This window comes from Mya arenaria, chromosome 2 (assembly GCF_026914265.1).
Source record: "Mya arenaria isolate MELC-2E11 chromosome 2, ASM2691426v1".
In the NCBI taxonomy this organism is placed as follows: Eukaryota; Metazoa; Mollusca; class Bivalvia; order Myida; family Myidae; genus Mya; species Mya arenaria.
The window spans coordinates 2,362,049-2,383,355 of NC_069123.1; the positions used below are offsets into that span (position 1 = coordinate 2,362,049).

General features: G+C 34.0%; 1 protein-coding gene across 2 annotated transcripts in view; it reads left to right on the plus strand.

Moving 5' to 3' along the window:
• LOC128245946 (uncharacterized) overlaps window positions 1-21,307 on the plus strand; it is a 110,723-nt gene that overhangs the window by 32,137 nt on the left and 57,279 nt on the right. For both annotated transcript variants that reach the window (XM_052964168.1, XM_052964175.1), the window contains exons 16-35: window positions 1,709-1,894; window positions 2,072-2,200; window positions 3,756-3,953; window positions 5,131-5,331; window positions 5,745-5,939; window positions 7,375-7,587; window positions 7,999-8,196; window positions 8,432-8,665; window positions 8,940-9,212; window positions 9,509-9,715; window positions 9,870-10,063; window positions 10,463-10,703; window positions 11,083-11,232; window positions 12,818-12,976; window positions 13,265-13,441; window positions 13,717-13,788; window positions 14,191-14,316; window positions 18,514-18,649; window positions 20,211-20,341; window positions 20,790-21,011. In XM_052964168.1, coding sequence (XP_052820128.1) covers window positions 1,709-1,894; window positions 2,072-2,200; window positions 3,756-3,953; window positions 5,131-5,331; window positions 5,745-5,939; window positions 7,375-7,587; window positions 7,999-8,196; window positions 8,432-8,665; window positions 8,940-9,212; window positions 9,509-9,715; window positions 9,870-10,063; window positions 10,463-10,703; window positions 11,083-11,232; window positions 12,818-12,976; window positions 13,265-13,441; window positions 13,717-13,788; window positions 14,191-14,316; window positions 18,514-18,649; window positions 20,211-20,341; window positions 20,790-21,011 — 3,642 coding nt within the window. The remainder of the gene's footprint in view (window positions 1-1,708; window positions 1,895-2,071; window positions 2,201-3,755; window positions 3,954-5,130; window positions 5,332-5,744; window positions 5,940-7,374; window positions 7,588-7,998; window positions 8,197-8,431; window positions 8,666-8,939; window positions 9,213-9,508; window positions 9,716-9,869; window positions 10,064-10,462; window positions 10,704-11,082; window positions 11,233-12,817; window positions 12,977-13,264; window positions 13,442-13,716; window positions 13,789-14,190; window positions 14,317-18,513; window positions 18,650-20,210; window positions 20,342-20,789; window positions 21,012-21,307) is intronic.

Consider the following 21,307-nt stretch of genomic DNA (forward strand, 5'->3'; position numbering starts at 1 on the left):
TTTTCTCTATTTTTTAGTAACAGTGACCTTGGTCATGACCCTAGGGGCCCCATGTGCAATGCCATGAAAGTCCTCCATACATTCATCCTACATACCAAGTTTGGTCAAAATGTTAACCCTAAATTGTGTTTTTTTAGTGCATAACGGTTATCTATTTTTACTAACAGTGACCTTGACCTTGATCCTGGGGACCCTAAACGCAATACTATGGAAGGTCTTCATAAATTCTTCATATATACCAAGTTTGCTCGCAATACGTCCACCCTTACTCAAGTTATTCAGTACCAAAAGTTTTATTTTTTTGTTACAGGGACCATGACCCTTTAGGCCCCAAATACAATCCCGAGAAAGGTCCTCATAAACTCTTCCTATATGCCAAGTTTTGTCACAATATGTCAACAATAATTATAGTTTTACAGTACCAACCGTTCACTCTTGTACTAACGGTGACCGCGACCTTTACCATGACTTTTGAAGCTTCAAATACAATCTCATGAAAGGTATCTATAAACTCTTTCTATATACCATGTTTAGTCGCAATAAGTCAACCCTAACCAAATAAAGTTATTCCGTACCAACCATTTTTCTATTTTTGAAGTAACTGTGGCATTGACATTAGTGGCCCCAAACGCAATCACATGAAAGGTCTCCACACTCAAATTCTTCCTATATATCAAGTTTGGTCACTATATGTCAAATCAAATAAACTTATTCGATACCATAGCTGAGTTTGACACCGCTCTCCCGCCAGCCCACACGAACGATGACGTACGCTATTCTTATAACCGGGTTTACTTTGTAAAAACTTGGGCTAAAATATAAATATGTGCCTGTCAAAAGCAATGAAAAAGTAAACAAAAACAGTCAAGAGTCATAATTTGTAAAATGGTTAATATGGAGTTATGTAACTCAATTGTGTGATAGCTATTGTGTAAAGAATGAAGATCATTAAAAAAACATTCTTATTTGAGACCTGAGTTAAAACCCAAAGTTAGCCACAACACAATGCCAAAACGTTTTGAGTCGACCAAGGGCCATTATTTATGTGAGTATTATACTAAACAACTGTGTGACAAATTAAGAAATGAAGAAAATAGAAGTAATAATGTGCCCAAAACTTTACCTAAATTCCTAAGTCAGTCAGGAGCCATGAATTGTGTTTAGGATGAAATGGTGTTATGCAACCTTATTGTTAGATTGTCGTCAATAAGTGTGTGTAATATTAAGTCAATTGAATGAAGGGGATAGAAGTTAAAATCCCAACTTGCCCGAAAAGTTTGACCTGTGCCCTTAAACTTCAACCCGAGTTTGTAAGTCAATCAGGGACCATCATTTATTAAAATGAGAATATGGAGTTATAAAACTTTATTGCGTGATGGTCCTGAACAACTATGTAAAGAATTAAGTAAAATGAATGAAGGTAAGTGGAGTTTAAAGTGAAGATGCCTATTTGCCCTAAAACTTTAACCGAACGCCAACGCAGACGCCAACTTGGACGCCGATGCCGACGCTGGGGCGAGTAGTAAAGTCTCCTTATTCTTATAATAGTCCAGCTCAAAAGGTTAAAATATTCAATGTTATTGTGCATTGTGGTACAACTATGCACGCTACATGAACTATTTGTTGACAGGACTAGTTGGTTTAATATATGTCGCACGAGAGTTGAGGGGAAGTATGGGTACACATATGGTAAATATATATTTTTCAGTACTTTCATGTCCGATACCAAGCATGCCCAACGCGGAATACAATCTTGATGGAGAAGTTAACTTCGGAGACTCTCTGACAGTTTCTTGCAAACAAGGGTTTCAGTTCAGAGACAGATCTGAAAACACACCTTTCAATATGAACTGTCAAGCAAATCAAACCTTTGACATGGTGGATGAATGTATTGGTAAGAATTCACATTTTCAATTACTAATAAGCCGAAAGTACTGAAGATTGTGTAAAACTAAACATTGAATATGTTATATTTTCATTGGTGACCGTTTCTTTAGAAACTTAGTAAAAATTTGATTTAATAAAAAATAAAACAAGAACTATGAATGACTTTTAATCTCTGGTGATTCAGATATTGACGAATGTGAAGCAGGCACTAGTGGCTGCAACCTCGACTCAACAGCATGTAGGAATACCATAGGTGACCGCGAGTGTATCTGCAAAGATGGCTTTCACAATCCCATTGGGGTTTCTTGCTCAGGTATGATTTTCAGGTGTGATGGCAAACGGCTAGTAATTGATCATACCTTTCTGTAACTGGTAGAATTGTTCTGCATTGACCCCTTGCTATAATCTTAATAATAATATCATAGTTTTTTTAAAAAATAAAACGGTTATATTCGTACACTGTTGGTGGTAATGAAAACAGAAAAAACCTAAGTATTTAGGGTTTGTTTGTATCATGCACAATTGAGTCATAGGATTATAAAATCCTAGTATATAAACAAACTATGGTTACCTCGGGTGTCCATGTATTGTTCTCATAGTTGTACTGTTTTAAGTGTGTATTGGCATACTTTGAAATAACACAATACTATGGGAGCGTTATCCGTAAGACAACCTGCTGTAACCATGCCTTTCAGACAAAGTGTTTTACGAAACAATGAAAACAATATAGCTTGAGGAAGAGACGACAAACTTATAGTGCAAAATATGTGTTCGTGCCAAATATCTTTTTGACTTATTTATAACTTTTCAGTATGAAAAATGTATAATAATTAAATGCTATATCTCAAAACTCAATATGTCCCCATATTTTATTTAGTCAAAAGGCTTTGCAAAATAACAATTTTTGGAAAAACAACTTTCTTTCTGTAGTACTGATAGGACATAAAGATTTCAAACGTTTAACCCATTTGATTTTAGGTTTTGAAAATCCGAAACACGATCTTGTTAATATGAATAAAGTTTGATGCAACCGTAATGGTTTATCCTTAGATGTTATATATAACTGCATCATGTTCGTCGTATCATGTCATTAATAACGATTCGTCGATACAAAGCACTCACTGTCCAGCACGTAATTGTTTTTATATTAATTATCTGACTTCCCTTTTATGTTTTCATACTCATGACAGGAAATGCATTGTAACAAAAGTACACCCAATATGATTATTTATGAAATTTCTCTTAACTTTGGATACATATATCTAGCAAAGATAATCATTTGAGTGTTTATAAGCTGAACAAAAATCAAAATACATAAAACACACTTAAAATGACAACTTATGTACATGTAGACACATTTACTTACGCCTTTGTATACACGTTTTTTTGTGGAAAAACTTTACCGGAAAACAGGCGTAGGATGGTGCATTTTATGCATATGCAATTATTATACAGATAAATGCATAACATACTGAGTAAACATGTACTTTTGGAGACGCGGATTCTTCCTATCTTTTATTTTTGAATAAATAAGTCTATATCGTAAATACTAAAAAAAAATGATCATGTGTTATAAACTGTCATCGTATATTCTGCCTTTTCTAGAACTGTCACATGTGTTTTATTGCGCTTTGTCAACTTACGTGTAATAAAGCCCATTTACTTAGTTTGCATCTAACATGGTGTTACGGTTTTTTTTTGCATACACACGAACAATTTGCTAAATATATTTACAAACTTTGGAAAATAATCAGTATGTTGCCAGAATATGTTCCACTGTTTCTTTGTGTGGTAATATTTCAAAAATAAAAGCCTAAACTACCACTTTAACTTTATAACACCAATTGTTCATGTTTTATCATATACAGATATCAACGAATGTTTAGTAAACAACGGTGGCTGTTACGATATGGCCAACTGCGCAAACGCCCCAGGCACATACAGCTGTACATGTCCCGATGGTCACAAACTGTTTGAAACGAATGGAGACCAGGGATTCACTCTGCAAGCGTCCGAGACTGGACTTGGGGAAAACGATATGTATCGAATCAACCATACATGTGTCCGTAAGTATCTCAATAATTGAATTCCAACAACACCAACAGCAGCAGTAGCAGCTACAGCAGCAGCAGTAACAACAACACCATCACGCACGCATTCCCAAAACACACACATAAACATATTATGTTTTTATGTTCTCTGTGCTTGCACTTAAACGTGAGGGATTTTATTTAGAAGCATATATTAGAGGATGATCCAGGATTAGACCGTAGTGAGATAGGCGAAGTCACTTAGCAAGTAAATGCAGAATGTTTGCCCAGCAAGTAGGAACATCCCAGACATAAAGATTTTTGTAATTATAGTCTTAAAATGAAACTAGAATATTTATTCAAACAAACAAACCTCATGTCCCCTCTCCGCACACCGTCTCAATATGGTGAACATGTTTTTATTAAGTGATATCACAATTATTTAAGCGGTTCTAGAGATTTGAGCGGACATGAAGTTTAGTCATATGTCCTTTGATCTCTACAGTTGATCTTGATCATAATCAGAGCTGGTTGTAGCATGCTTTCTTCTTATCGTCTCAATATGGTGAACATCGGATATGAAATATAGTGAAGATTATATTCATATGACCTTTGACATATAAGTGTGACCTTGAACTTAAACCGAGCAGGCTGTAATATGCGGTAATATTTGTGGCAAGTTATTTAAAAAACCCTTCAAATGGTTTAAGAAAATGATAGCAGAGGCGAAATGCTGTCATATGACCTTTGACCCCTAAGTGTAATTTTGACCTTGAACCGAACTGCTTGAAACATGCGCTTTGCACAGTGTCTGAATATGGTAAACATTTTTGGACAGTTATTTTAAAATCCTTTGAGCGGGTTAAGAGATATAGAGCGGACACAACTAATAGTCATATTACAGTCCTTTGACTATGTGAACTTGACCCTGAACCGCACTAGTTAGAGCATGCGCGCTGCACATCGTCTCAATATGGTGAACCTTTGTGGCGAGTTATTTCATAACCGTTAAAATTGATACAGACACAAAATCAAATTATGCAATTATCCACTAGAGACCAAACGGTCCATATTTTTATTTATCCGAAAAAATTATAACATAATAGAAAAATGCATTTTTTTGCACTTGGGGGAATACGGACACGTACGATTCGGAGTGTACATTACTGGCAGACTTATAATAGGTAATGATAAATTTTCACTCTACTTTTAGCATTGAAATGCCCTGGGTTGCCGAATATCCAGAATGGATGGTACTTGACCAGTGAGAATCAGTTTCATTTCAATAAAGAAGTGGACATTCATTGTGAAGATGGCTATTTCTTTGCCAGTGGTGGAACTACTACATCCGTCACAGACGGCAAATTAACATGTACAGATGCCGGAGGCTGGGACATAACACCATCATGCTCTCGTAAGTATCACTAACTTTTAATTTCTCTTTGACTCTTTGTATAATGCATGATTGGATTATCTAATGTAATGTTTTACATATGTAAATCTAGCTCAAACATTAGCTCGTAAATTAATTGTTTATCATTTAGAGGTGTTTCATCTAGCATTAAGAAAACTTAATGTGGAACGCGGCGTCGTGCAAATTTTCGAGATAATGTCCAAAGATTGGTGTACAAATAAAACGACATATGCCCAATTAGGGTCTGTTGTCTACATTTTCAATATTCAAAACCATTTTAGAAGATGCGATATGACAGTCAACATAGACGTGTATACACATGAAGTATTGATAAAATGAATGCAAATAATGTTGCAAGATGATCTGATTTGTCCAGCTTGCATGACTTGAATGGCTGTTTTTTACCATTACAGCACGGGAGTGTATATCACCTGTTCAGCCGCCATTGAATGGGATGTATGACACAGAAAAAGTAGTTTTTGGGGAACAACTTACGCTCACCTGTAATCTATCTGAATCAGAGCAGGTTACTCGACAAGCTATTTGTTTGTACAATGGCACGGATAAGGGAGTTGTGTTTGGTGGAGATGATATCACCGTCTGTCCAGGTATGTTGTATTATGTAGCCTGCGTAATATGGCAAACACATTTGTATTCTGTTCTCACATGATTTTATGGTCGTTTGCATTTTCCTCGGTGTCACAGTTACACGTCTGCTCTTTAATGTAAGCATTTGTCATCAAATCTAAAGTTAACTTGTTTACAATAGTAAGGCAATATATGGCGTTGTTTGGTAAAAACAAAGCACACTTTTCACGCATTTGAATTGTCTCACTTTACGGAAATAAGGCCGTTCTAAGCAGGCATTATGTTCCTTATTGAATTAGCGAAATTCTAGTTATCAAATTTATTTGGTTAGATATACATCACTAAGTTGTGTCGGTTCGCAGCTTTTAGTTAACCGTTTCCTATCCGATAACTTAGAATACAAGTTACGTAACAAGCCAATGAATTTGCAGATCAGCAATCAATAAGTACTACGCTTCAACTTTTGCGGTATCAATTTTACGTCACTGCCATTCAGCCGTACTCACTCCTTGTGAAAAATAATCGTTGACAATGTATACGCAAGTGAGATCATATCCTTAGCTACGCTCACTCCGCCTTTCTTAATCATTCAAATTTACTTCATGTCATCTTACTATTAATTCAATTTATGTCTAAGGTAGAAGTTAAGGTTGCAATTGGCAAGTGAGCATCGCGATAGCGCTTCTTAGGAATGTTACAAGCTTGTCCAAATGAATGAACACATAACAGATGCGATCTTTTCTGATTTTTAAGCATTTTTATTCTAACATGTGTTTCCGATGACAATTCATGTCAATTTAACCTTGTAAACTGACGTCATGATGCGTAGTAATTTGAGATCAATTTTGACGTTGAATAGTTACTCTTAAACATTGCATTTTTAAAATGATTTGTGTCGATTTGTAATTATATGTTTTAGTAATGCTCTATTAAGTGCTATATTTTTTGGGGGTAAATAACATGATTAAAGAAATAAGAGTCGCGCGTCGTTACTCGAAACTCAATATGCATGGTAGTTCAAGACGGACTATTTTCACCGTGTGCTTTACGATAAAAAAATGAATTTTTGAAGCTGAATTGTTATTGTTAAAGAATGGTAATCGACAAGATACGTTAATAAAAAAAGAAGAGCTGATTGAAGAAATGTCATATATCATTTGTTAAATCGCGTTGCGCTAGTATAAATTAAAGTATAGTAATGAAATAATCAATGACGTCACACGTTCAAGACGTTACACCTGAGCTTCTTTTTTTTATTAAACGATACAAGAATCCTTCTGTACAAATGACTTCACGATTGAATATATAAAGGTAGAAAACACATGTATTTAGATCATTACCAGTATAACAGAATTGTATTAAAACTTTTCACTATGAATGTTTTGAAAAAGTCATTTCACGGATTTTTGTTTGATGTGTAAAACAGAATTCAAATATTTCACGAATACTTTTTAGAAATCAATTGTGGAGACCCTGACGATGTAATGCCGCAAGCAGGAACCTACGCTGGCAACATACCACCGACATTCACCTACTGGCCAGAAACCTCGAAATTCACATTCGATTGTTCAGCTGGCTCTCGTGTCACCGGAAAATCCGAAGACGAAGATATGGATGTCAAGTGTAAAGCAAATGGCCGATGGAGTTTAGGATCGTTGGGATGTTTAGGTATATATAAAAACTATGACATTGTTTGAACAATACTATTAGATTCAAAAGCTCATTTCAGTTTTGCCATTTCAAATAAAACTAGTCATGCATCTCAAATACACACTTACTTGTATTTCATGCAATATCTTCCATTGTAAAATTAATGTGCGTAGCTTGTGGTTAGATCTATTTAGATGTTATGCACACGCTATCAACTTAAAAGCCATTTTTGCATGTTTGAAAACGAATCTTAAGGGGGGCTTATGTTTCTCGCGTGCGAATGTTCTAAATCAATAGATACCACGTTAGTATCCGCTAAAAAAGAATCGCACCGAAAATCATTGCGTTTGAAACCTACCAAGTGTAAACAGGTTTATGTAAATTATCATTCTTTGTCAACAGTAACGACCTTTTGTTTATTTTTTGAAGGCGAGATGTGCATGGATCCTGGAACACCAGGAGACGCCAATCAAGTCGCATCAAGTTATGAAATAGATGCAACACTAAGCTATGCATGCACAAGAACAGGATTCAAACCGACAGGGCCAGAAAACTACACATGTGAATATAACAATGATGCAGCAGTATGGTCAGGCAATCTGGACAACGTTCTTCCTACGTGTGAGGGTGAGTATGAACTAATTTTAATATTAATACATTGTCTTTGAAATTATCTAAAAATGTGTGCTATATACTAGTTTGACAAGCACACGCACTTAACGGAATATAAAAATGAATGCGTCATATCGGTTCTTCATACACTTAGCCTTTATTTAAAAAAACATAGACAATTAAATAATGTGATCATCATGAACAAATGTTTAAAATGTTGTGCATGTATTTAATGTTTCGTTCCTTACAGACATTACAAAACCGACTTACGATAAATGCCAGACAGAACCACAGACTGCATTTAAAATGGAATCCGCAGATTTTGATGTTCCGACATTTATTGACAACTTTGCAATTAAAAGTGTTTCTAAAACTGGCCTCGCTCGCCCTGCAGATGTTTTGACATCGAATGAAACAGTAACGTACACAGCAAATGATTTCAATGGAAACTCAGCGACTTGCTCGAGTTCTATTGTAGTTTCAGGTATATCAGTAGCGCGTACTTAAACCACATTAATTGAGAATTGGTATACTCAAGCGTTTAAGCTACAAACTTGAATCCCATTTTCATTTATTTCAACATTCTTGCTACATGGAAAGATGCGGAAATGTTTTATAGCAAAATTATTTTAATTAAATGCTTTATTAATGAATTATACATATATCCCTTACTTATTCATTTCATAAAACATTTTGCAACATAATAAAGAACTATTTGAGATCAAAGTTAACATCGAACATTTTTGTTTCTTTTGTAGAACGCAAGAAACCATCCATTGATTGCCCGTCTGAGAAAATCTTTAGTGTCGCGGTTAGGACTGAAACTGTGTACAATGTGAGCGATTGGAAGCCACAATTTTACCAGGAGGTGGACGCTCACACTACAGAGCTTTTATCCATCGTGCCAAAATCTGTGACAACAGCTGTAAGCAAAATAGGGGCTTCGGATGAAATCGTGGTGACCGTAGGGTTTACAGACGGGGCAAATGTTGGCGAAAAGGCACTATGTAAATTCCGAGTATTCTATGAAGGTAAGCATCGCCACGATGAGGTTTTTTTTGACTGTCTATTATTTCTTAATATCTTTTGAAATTTACTGCATGTACATAGTTTTCATTACATGTTTTTTTTATTAACCTCTTCAATATGTTTTACAAACATACCTTGACTTTGCTTATGAGTTTACTTAGAATTATGTGAAAATGACAAATCTGTAAGGGATACTTATTGTTCATATTGCAACTTCAATGAATACTAAAACAATCATAAAGGAAATATAATTAATTTATATATAGCTATATTCAATTGTTTTATATATTAACTTCAGCTGGTGCTTGTTTTGAAGAAAGCTTATTTAATGACAGTTTTGCAAACACAAACTGTACGGATACGGCAGGTGGAGGGCTACAATGCACTCGAACATGCATGGATGGATATGTGTTTGGAAATGGAGGCACATCAAAGACATTCATCTGCAGTTCGCCTAACACTTGGGACTTTAACCAAGCGGACCCAAGAAATCGTTACTGTCTCCGTATGTTTCATCGATAAAACAGATTCAAGTTTTGAAGATAAAACTAAATGCTTACTTTTTAGAATGCTTTAATGACGATGTTAATCAATGTTATCGTTTTGTTGTTTTAATTGTTTATGTTTGTTTGATATTAAATATTTTCTTAATATTTTAGCAATACAAAACTCAGACGATACCATCGACGTGCAAGTAATCTATGATTACGACTTTTTGAACCACAATTGCTTTGGGAATTTTTTTAATAAGGTGAATGGTGAGCTTAGTACCTTTGAAAGCAACGTTGGGTCATCTTGCAATCTAAACTGGGAGGCACAAGTCGTTACAGCAGCGTTGGTTCAATCAGCTAAGGTTAGATTTATATGATTGTATAATGAAACGTTACGAAATACATTGATTGAATAGCAGCAGAGTAAAGGAAAGGGAGTTAAGCATTAAGGATTATAGTAGTTTAGTGGTACAGAGCTCCTCCTCTCACCTTAGAAGTTGTGGGTAAGAGCCCAATTATGTCAAACTTTTATTTGTCCAATTAAATTTGATAATGTAAGTGGTTTTATTTATTTTTATTATAAAAGCGATAAGCTGAAATGAGAATAACTTAAACTGTTATATTTTAGAATATGTTGGGGGTCAACACTGGCAATATTTTAAATGACAGATACTGGCAAATTTGACAGTACGATAGTAATAGACTGTGCTTTAAACCAAGGTGTTTTTTTTTATTTATTTAAGCATGTTTTCTTTACAAAGTTTTCAGCGACGTTGAAACTGACTTTGCTTTCGTCGGCAACAACCACTGAGAAAAACATATGTTTGCACAATATACGTAATAACTCAGCATTGTTTAACTTCGGTAATACTAACTTGCAATGCGGTACAACAATCGCGGCAATAAGTGTTGATTCAGCTGATCCCGGGGATATTAAAGTTACCTGCAAAGAGAACTATCACTTTAAAGTGACAAGTGCTGACCTAGCTGTTGACGTTTGCGGTGGGTTATAAAATGATAAACATTATAATAAACGTATATGTACAATACAACTGTGTTTCTAATTGTTGTATATCAATATGAACGTTATAAAAGACATTAAGACTTATAGAGTTGTTCCTTTTAACAATCTGCGTCTGTTAAAACATGCTGTTGTTTGTCATCCTATATTGTTAAATGAATGTATTTTATTTTTTTTTGCCATTGAAAGACCTTTTTAAAATCTGAAGAAAAACACATTGAGATATTACTTGCATTATTTAGATTAATTGATATATGTAAGTTATTTACGTAATTCTAAAACGTAAATCTTGCAGAAACACACTTATTCAATTGAAATTCAGAATATGCACACAATTTATTTTCTAAACTTCTGTTGCAGTTCCATGCGGGCCAGGTCTGATTAACAGTTCTACGTCACAGTCTTGTGAGGCATGCCCTGATGGCCAGTACCAAGACAATAACATGCAGACATCTTGCCTATCATGTAGCAGTGGTTCATATCCAAGCGCAGCTAGAACAAATTGCAAAGGTAGCATACATTCTTCTTTAATGATATGAGACTGATTTAGTTATTGGAGAAAGCAAGCATGTTTTAAGTAAAGCGTTGTCTTTAACGAAATGGTTGAGTACGTGACGTTAGGGACAATTTAACCAATCACCGATTTAATTTATATTGCAAGGGCTCGTCCTTAAATGAGAATATGTGTTGTGCATTTACACTACGTTCGCATGAGTAAATTGTAGTGTAATAATATATACGCCAGGATTTCTGATCTTCAACAGTTTATGAGGATACTCCATTTCTCAGTTTTAAACACATAAATTGGACTTGAGACAGAGGGTAATTCCGACAGGTGAGATCTGTCTGGCCCGATGAGATCGCCATCGGGAAATAAACTTGTATTTTAATGTCTTTTCGATGTCGAAACATCCCCGATTCCTGGGATTTTGAATACTGTCCTTTTTTCGTGTTAGGGATTAAGGAAACAAATTTTGCAGTTTTTCGAAATTCCCTGTATATGATATTGATATTTGTATAACCACGAACAACTTGTATTAATCTGTTTTTTGTTGTTGTCTATATGAAAACTTTTTTTTGCATTTCTTTGCTTGATAACACTGAAAGTGTTCTAGTGTCACAGTCTATAAGAAGGTGATAAGTCTTAATTAGCAGAAACTAAGCACTGATTAAGTGGAACTTTGTCCAAAGTATTAATGAAAAATAAGAGATAATATAACGTAATAAGGAGATAATAAATCATATAATAATAAGGAGATACTCAGTAAGACAGTAAATAAGTAGGAGTAACTAAGTCCTAATAATAAGATACTAAGTTTAACCTATGATTAGTATTCCGAAATTGGAAGATAACGAACTCTAAACCAAGTTAATCGTAATAAGGACTCCTTATCCTCTTATATAAGGACTTAATATTAGTTTATCTCGTAATAAGAACCTACTATTCCCTAACTATAATTTAATTTACGAGTATCCTCATTAGGTGGTTTGTCCTAATAAGGATATATCATTTCCTAATTTTGACTTATAATCTGCCTATTAGGAGTAAGTAGATTCTACTGAGCACTTCTACTTCTTATTAGTATCTCTTAATTCCCTAATTACGAGATAGGACGCGTCCGTTGATTACCAATATGTTTGTTTTTTGTGTTTTTCCGTCCTTATATTTCTAATTAATCGCAAATTCAAAATGCAACACAACCAAAAGTAAAATCCTTATTTAGCGTACACAACTGCACTACGAAATTTTCATATTAAGAGACTTTAGATACAGAGGATTTGCATTTTTTTTTTATATCGAATTAGCTGTTTTTATATGTCCTTGTTAATCATGTGACTGGTAAACCCCTCCATTGGATTAACAGTTATGCATACAAATGTAAGTGGATTGGCTTCATGTAAATTTTCTGCAAACAGGACGCAATATATGTGTTTTTTGTATTGAGTGGCATAAGAATTGGTTATCATTTGATAAGCTTTTATCACACCCCTTGATTTCATTTATTTCCTAATAGTAACTTGTATTGTAATGGAAAAAATACGGCTTGTTGCATAATTTGAAAGAATTACATATAATACTTTTCTTTGTTTTAAGTTACATGCCCGACGGGATATACATCAACCGATGGGTTTTATCCCTGCACACCATGCCCTGCTGACTCGTACTCGGTGAATACAACAACATGCGTACAGTGTCAAAATGGAGGGTCGACAGTCGGAGTGCCAGCTGCCTCGTCTGCACAGCAATGTTTTGGCAAGTATTGTTTTATATTAAAATATTATGATTGATGAAAGTAGTTATGATGTTTACAGTGGTTCTGTAAGCTCAGAAGAGGAATTAAATTATATAAGAGACATGCAAATAATGAATTGTTTTTTTAAAAATAAATATATCATATATTCTATATGTATTGTCAAAAACAAACATTCTGTAACATAACATTTGTTAAGTTTCCATCATTATCATACATAGATCTTTGAAGTTCTACCTGCATTGTTTTGATGACACCTGCTTACTTTACCCATATCATTTTAACTCCAGAACCTTGCCCGGAGGGACAGTATTCTTTGTCTGGATATATGAACACAGCATGTAAACCATGTCCCCAACACCATTACCAAGCTACCCCTGGGATGACGTATTGTGACCCATGCTCTACTTCTCATATGACATTACAAACGGGAAGCGTGAACAATACATTTTGTCTTCTAATAGAAGGTGAGATTTTTTCTCTCTTGTTTATTTTTCTTAAAAAAAAACGGGGATGCGAAATCAAGCCAATTTCATTGTCAACGGTCATTCTACAAAAGGTTGCGTTGATATTATTAAATCAAGTTAATGAAGTCCCGTAAATAAAATAAAAATGAATCATACACAAAGATAACATATTGAAAACAAGTACAATTCGGTCAAACAATAATTATTAGTGAACATTGAAAACACTACTCCATCAACGTCATTTATGATTTGTGTTTATGATTTATTTTTTGCAGGTTGTAACAGTGCTTACTGCAACGACAGAGGGACGTGTGAAACAGCATTTGGACGGAAGAACTGCCAGTGCAGTAAGAAATATTTGCTTTTTAAATGAACAATAATTTTATTATCAAAAATATTTACAATTTATTCAATTTAAATTTCATTTGTAATGTTATAGGACATTAATAATATAAAACATAATTGAGAACTTCTAAATGCTTCCTAAGTTAAAGCAGTTTAAGTATGTGTGTAAACAATGAGTATGTACAATTAAAGTTTGTGTGTAAATTAAGATTTTGTTCTGTTTTAGTTTGTGTGTAATCTTAGCTACAGTGTAGCCTAAAATTGTGTGTATTCAAAGGTTCTATGCAGTTTAGGTATTTGTCATCTTATATACTCTACATTCAACGTGTACGTGTGACCTCAAGTTTTATAAAGTTTCACTATTAAGCCAAAAAACTTGTGTTACTATTTTAATACTTTTGTAGATACTGGCTACTATGGCGAGCAATGTGAAAGTATTTATCATATCTGTAACGGAAATCCTTGCACAAACGGTGGGACTTGTGTGCCTGGAGACGGCCCAATGGATTATACATGCACTTGTATGGCGGGTAAGTGTCTACTCCTTTTGGCATGAATTTTAACATTGCGTAAACAGATGCATGCCTTCAAAAAATATTCATTATCGCCAAACCGAAATTATATCTGGCAAGCAAAAACAGCATGGAGTCAATTTGAAATAGATCCTGAGGAAATGTATACTAGTTAGTTCTAATGACATGTCCGTTTTGCATTTCAGATAAGATAAGTTGTGGCGGATATCCTAGATTATTGATAAACTGTGTATGTCAGAAATTATCTGTCCGAAAATATCCCTTTTCACTATTCCCCCCTCCCCTAAAACTGTTACATGCGAGAAAGTGCAGGATGACGGCATAGTGACTTGTCTTCACTATGTGTGAAACCAGCTTATCGTATTTTTTTTTTCTCATTTATTTTTTACACAGAATACAAAACAATTCACATACATTAAACCATTAATAGCATTATAACTATTCTATGTTTTTTTATTTATTTATAAGCCCTAATCCCCCTCCTACACACACGCACGCCTGCACACAAACGCACACAAACACACACGCATCCATTCACACGTACACATTCTTTCAGTCTCTCAAGCTTTTTCCCCTAATGGATGTTACAAGCTACGTATTGTTGTTAGTTATACATACTTAAAGGTGGAAAGGTAATAATAATCAACTATTGTTATAATTTGCTGAATCACATACTGGTTATAATGAGTAATTTATGACCGTATTATACGTTATGTTAGAATGCTGAATTTTTACTTTTATCTAAGGATCGAGGTTTAAAACTTTCCATTTCTTCTCGTGGGTATCATATTTATCGTTCAACAGTGCGATTCAATTCTTTTTCTCAATGTCAAATACTGTTTGTATGAGTTAAAAGTCGGTATAGTGTTTTTATATTTCATAGAAAAGATATAAAATTTCAATAACACAATTAAGAAATTACATATGACTGTGTATTTTCCATTTCCCTGAATGCCTACACATGCTTCTTGTTTTGTTATCATGATATGTATGGATTGCGAAGCTATATAGATGTTAAGTTCTTCCCATAAAGGTTGTATCTTCTGGCAGTCCCAGAATACGTGTTCTATTGTTTCTGTTTCTATGCTACAAAAGTCACATAGAGGTGTTGATTTTATTTTACATTTATAAAGGTATTTATTTGTCGGTATTATTCTTAGTAAAAATTTATACTGAAAACTGCGCAGACACGTGTCTATTGTAGTAATATATGTTTGCCTGTAAATTGACTGCCATTTTTTGTCGTCATCTAAACTTGGAAATAATGTTCGCCATTTACTTTCTGACGACGGTTTTAAAATATCTCTTTGCTGTAATGAATAAAGGAATTTATTAGTCTGTTTCGATTTTAGTAATTTATCAGTTAATTTATCTTGTGGTATTTGGTTAATCGTTTCTGACATAAGTTTCGTTTTTAATGATTCTGGTATTGAATTAACAAGTGTTAGATATTTCAGAAAATCTTGTTCATTAAGGTCATACAGAAATCTAAGTTCATTAAACTTGTAGTAGGTCTTTGCTCTATAATCGTAAATGTGTTCAAATAGCTTAATACCCTTCTGATACCATTCTTTATAAAAATAGGTGCGACCATTTGGTTTTAGTAATTTGTTATTCCATATCACCATTTTGCTTATAGTAATTTTATTTTTTTCATCGTGATTACTTTTAATATTTACCCACGACTTCAATACGTCGTTCAAAAAGGTTTTTTATTGAGAAATGTGTTTAATTTCGTTTTGGTCTAGATTGGATTCAAAAATAAGATCGTATCCATATTTCTTTAGTTTTTCGTGCATAAATATTTTCCAATCCCCATTATTATTTTGGTCTAGATATCGTTTAATCCATAGAGATTTGAGTGAGCTTAGGAAGTGTTCTATATCTGTTAATTTTAGGCCTCCATATTCATAGTTTTGACATATTATATTTCTTTTAATCTTGTCAGGTTTATTGTCCCACAAAAACTCAAGAACCGCAAAAGGGTATATAAGTTTCGGAAGTGCAAAGGTTTAAACGACCGTACTTTTCCCATGAGTGTGAGCTTTCTGTGCTGCCACTGTTTTAAGCAGATTCTGTATTCTTTCACTTTGTTTTCTATGTTCATTTGTATATTTAGTTGCCTATTGTTTGTAAAAGTCATGCCTAGTGTATTTGCGGTGTCAGAAGTCCATATAAAGTGTTGAGTATTGCAGAAGTGTGTATTTGTATTTTTCAATGATCCCACTCTAAGGACTATAGATTTATTGGTGTTGAGGTTTAGGCCTGAACAATCAGAGAACATTTCTAGTGTCTTAACAAGAGTTTCAAAAGATTGTCTACTACCATTATTAAAGAAGGTTGAGTCGTCTGCAAAAAAGGTTTGTTTAATAGTTTTGTCATTAATTTCAATTCATTCAATTTGAGAATTGTTTGCAATATAGTTAGAAAGAGGTTGTAAACAAATTATAAACAATGTCGCAGACAAGGGGCAACCCTGTCGAACGCCTTTCTTTAGTCCAAAAGATTGTGAAAGAGTTCCATTATTAATTATCAAACTTTGAATGTCATTGTAAAATAGCTTCGTCCAATTCAAAATGTCAGGTCCAAAATTGAATGATTTTAGACATTCGTAGATGTATTTGTGGCTTAAGCTGTCAAAGGCCTTTGCAAAGTCAGCAAAGAACAAGAGCCCAGGTTTATTTTTATCTTCTAGATATTCAATGACATCAAAAATCAATCTAACGTTTTCTCCAATATAGCGACCTTTCACAAACCCAGATTGAACATGGTTTATTATTGAGGGTAACACTTTTTTTATTCGATTATTTATTGCTTTCGTTGCAATTTTATAGTCTACGTTTAATAATGTAATTGGTCTCCAATTTGATAATTCTTCTAAGATTTTATTTGGTTTTGGTATGAGTGTTATTATACCTTGTTTTTGAAGCGCTGTTAAATGTCCATTAGTAAAAGAATAATTTAGCGAGTTTATTAAGTATTTTTTTATACTATTCCAGAATATCTTATAGAAGTCTGCTGTTATTCCGTCAGATCCAGGGCTTTTGTTGCATTGCATATCTTTAAGAGCAGTTTCGCATTCATGATATGTTAAAAAACCTTCGCTGGCCTCTTTTTCTTCTCCGGTTAATTTTCTATTTGGATTTTCTAAAAAGGTCTTCATATGTTCTATATTAATATTTCCATTCTCTGCGTAAAGTCTTTGGAAGAAGTTCACTTCTTCGCGAAGTATATTTTCTGTTCCAGTTATGATTTTGTTTTTAACGTAAATATCGTAAATTAGTAGAAGCTAGAAAATCATTTTAAAACACGTAGCATTTGCTTATTCAATTTTGTCTTATTCTTTCTTTTTGCATACTCAATCCTCAAGTCATGTCTGTGCTCTTTTTGAGCTAAAATATTACCTACAAAAGAGTTTAACTTTAGACTAAGTTTTATGGTGGGTTGATATATGTTATTATAATTTACGCTATGCCATTAATATGGCAGGTATGTCCTTACAACACAACAATCTGGTGTTGTTATGATCTTTGATGACCAGAACAATTAATTCAGAAACTTACACCTAGTCCTTAAGGAAAAACGTTGGTCATAAGAAAAACCAAAATTTTAAGATAATCACATGACAAAGGAACAATATTTATATGAAAAACTACAGAAAAATTGTACATGATATGAACACGGACTTATAACCCATTAAGAACTTGTACACAATTGTTAGCTATGTAAATTGATCGAAAACATAAAAAAAAAAAACATTATTCAACCTCTCCTTTTCATTACTTTCAGATTATGATTTTTGTGTTATTAAAAATTATTTTACATAATGAAGTATAAATTGAGTAAAAATGCTGATTTTTTACGTGTATCTTTTTAAGAAGTTGATCTGGAGATACATGCTTATCTTTTTAGTTTTACCAAATACAAAAACATTTCTTTCTTTTCCGTTAGCCATAAATTATGATACCAGAATTCAGAGCCCTAAGAGTGCAATTTGGTAGCGTGCGGATGAATTTTATCAAACAAACTTACACCCTAGTTATTGAACGTTGTCATTGACAACGTGGTACAATACAGCTAGTAACAACACCTGCTTACCTCTTGATTGAAATAATTCACGTTTTACGTATAATTGTATAGATAAAATGCTGCTAGTGCGTTTACACTTGTCTAAGACCGAACTATTTTTTTCAGGATTTACCGGCGATAAGTGTGAGGTTGACAACATTGACAACTGTAACAACTCTCAATGTCACGAAAACTCGCGATGCGTGGACAAAATCAACGGTTATGAGTGTATTTGCTCTTCTGGTGGATTCGGTGGTCAATAGTAAGTTAGTAGACATAAGACAAACATGTGTCAACAGATGGCATTTCATGTATACTATGGTGTCACCTGTTGCTCTGAACTTGTTAAAAAAATACAAAATGTATATATGTATACATTTGTTTGTCTCTGTGACGTAAGCATACAATATTATTCTGGGAAATGAATAATAGTGCATCAAAATATAATATAAATATAGCTGGAAAGGTAAAGAACTACTTCCAGAAGGTCCACGTGTTATATAGATAATATAAAATGACTTTCTTTTATAAAACGATATGTTACCAAAGAGCGCGCTCCATGCATGAAATACAATTCTAACGTCGAAGGATTCTGTTGTAACATACTGTAGCATAGGATTGTTTTTAAGCATATTTGAACACAAAGTACTCAGCCTGAGTTATTGTGATAGGGTGATTGTCCGTCGTCGCTCGTCGTCTGTCCTTCGTTAACAGTTCATTATGTGTATCCTTCTAGATTCATTCAATATGATTGGTTTTTATGGCAGAGCCCTGGTTGCCATGACAACCGGAATAAAAACTTCTTTAAGAAACCGCCTAACCGCTATAATAATTTTACAGAGTAACCATTTATCAAACATTTTACATTTAATGAAGACTTAAATCAAAGATAATTTTACTACACCATTTTAAATAAAACAAAGTGTAGTTCAGCCACTTAAAGAGCCTCGCCTTCGTTTTATTACCGGAGTTTGATAAGGTGATCAGTTTCCTCAAACACTATAACAAACCTGTTTCCATAATAATGTTTTGACAGTGTTCCGTCAGACAGCCTTATTGTGGAAAGGTTTTTTGAAGTGTTTGAAAAAACTAAGCGCTAAATGACACCCTGGAAAAAACCGAAGCCGGTGCTCCGTAAGCGGCGTAGACAGCGCTTTGTTCCTTCTAAAATTGTGAATGAATAGTGAAGTTATCTTTGTTTTTAACTTCATTCGGAGCAAAATATTGCCTTTCGACGTAGCATTTATGATGCAATTTATCACGTGGTAAACACACACTGCATCAGGGGATATGGCTACTTTTCACTAAATGTCAAAAGGGAAAACTTGGCCCTATTTTGAAATATGTTCAAAAAAATATTATTGTTAGCATTCTTCTTCTTATTATTATTAATATTATTATTATAGACCATTCTATTGTTTAACAATCATTGAATATATCTAAGTGAACTAATTCGCAGTAACAATTTGCCATTTTGTGACAATTTATTTAACCCCAACGTAAAAATTATAACTTTTTAAACAAATACATATACGTCCTATTTAAAAAAAAGAGAAAGTTACCCTGTGGTGTACAAGAGGCCTGGAGTGTAGGCGTGCGTCGTTGATTTTTTTTTTTATCTCTAGAGCCATTTTCTTTTCAATCAGATGAGCGATGAATGACCTACTTGGCCCTCTTATTTGCAACATAGGAACGCTCGAGGTGTGAAGATTTGAGGAATAGATCCCTTAGTGCTGCATTAACCGGAATATTTCAAGTGTCAAAATGGCTGTATTGAAACCTTGTAGTATACTTTTATATGAAGGTTTGAATTTTTATTTCAGCTGTAGTACGTCAACAAATCCCTGTGATGATTCACCATGCCAACATGGAACATGCAAACCTTTTGACAATGTTCGATATGAATGCACTTGCCAGGACGGGTATGATGGCATCGATTGTGACAATAATATAAGTAAGTATTTACTTGCATTTTCTACCTCCATTTAAGTACGCTGCGAATAGCTTTTTGACGACGAACGTATGTACAGTGTTATGAAAATCTGCTATGTACATGTTAAAAAAAACATTTAACGTTCTTGAGTGATAACAAGTACTAATCTCCGAGTGTGGAGAACCCTCTGAAACAGCGCCTGTTACGCTTATCAATCGGTCATTGATAATACTATCACTACATGGTATTAAAAGATTAGACTCATTTGATTACGCAGCGTTTGTTTGTATTCATCTTCTTCACTCTTATGCCTTTTACGGAAACAATTGAATCTTTTATTTAACCATTGTGGTCGACCTTAAAATGATTTAAACACGATAAAGAAGTAATTCAACATTATAACGAGTTGAAACACAACTTAATTCCATAATATATGCGTAATGTAAGTTATATTTTTTACTGTTTGTAGACGACTGTAACGCACACCCCGATGCATGCATGTATGGTGGAACATGTGATGACCGTGTGAATGGATACGAGTGTAATTGCATGACCGGTTTTACGGGAGAACACTGTGAGAATGTACCGAACTACTGCTTACCTGGTGACTGTCAAGAGGGAAACGTTTGTTATACCAGTTTAGATGCACATGATGGTGTTTGTTCATGCGATACTCGTTTCTTCGAGCCGGGTATTATTTGTGTTTTAACAATACTTTTGATCGTCTTAATTTAATGTCGATTAAACACCTAGTTATAATAAAGTTATAATGTCATTTTGCCATTGCTCTCTGATAATAAAATTCTGCCATCCCTAACTGTAATCCTTGCAAATTTTACCAAAACTTACTTTTGAGTTCCGTGTCTCATCGTCTGCTAGAATTCCTGAACGGTATTATTTAATTTTACCCTGAGTACAAGACGTTCAATTGGTAAAGAGACATACTGTGTACGAAAGTTTTCCAAAACAGTAACATGATACCGATAT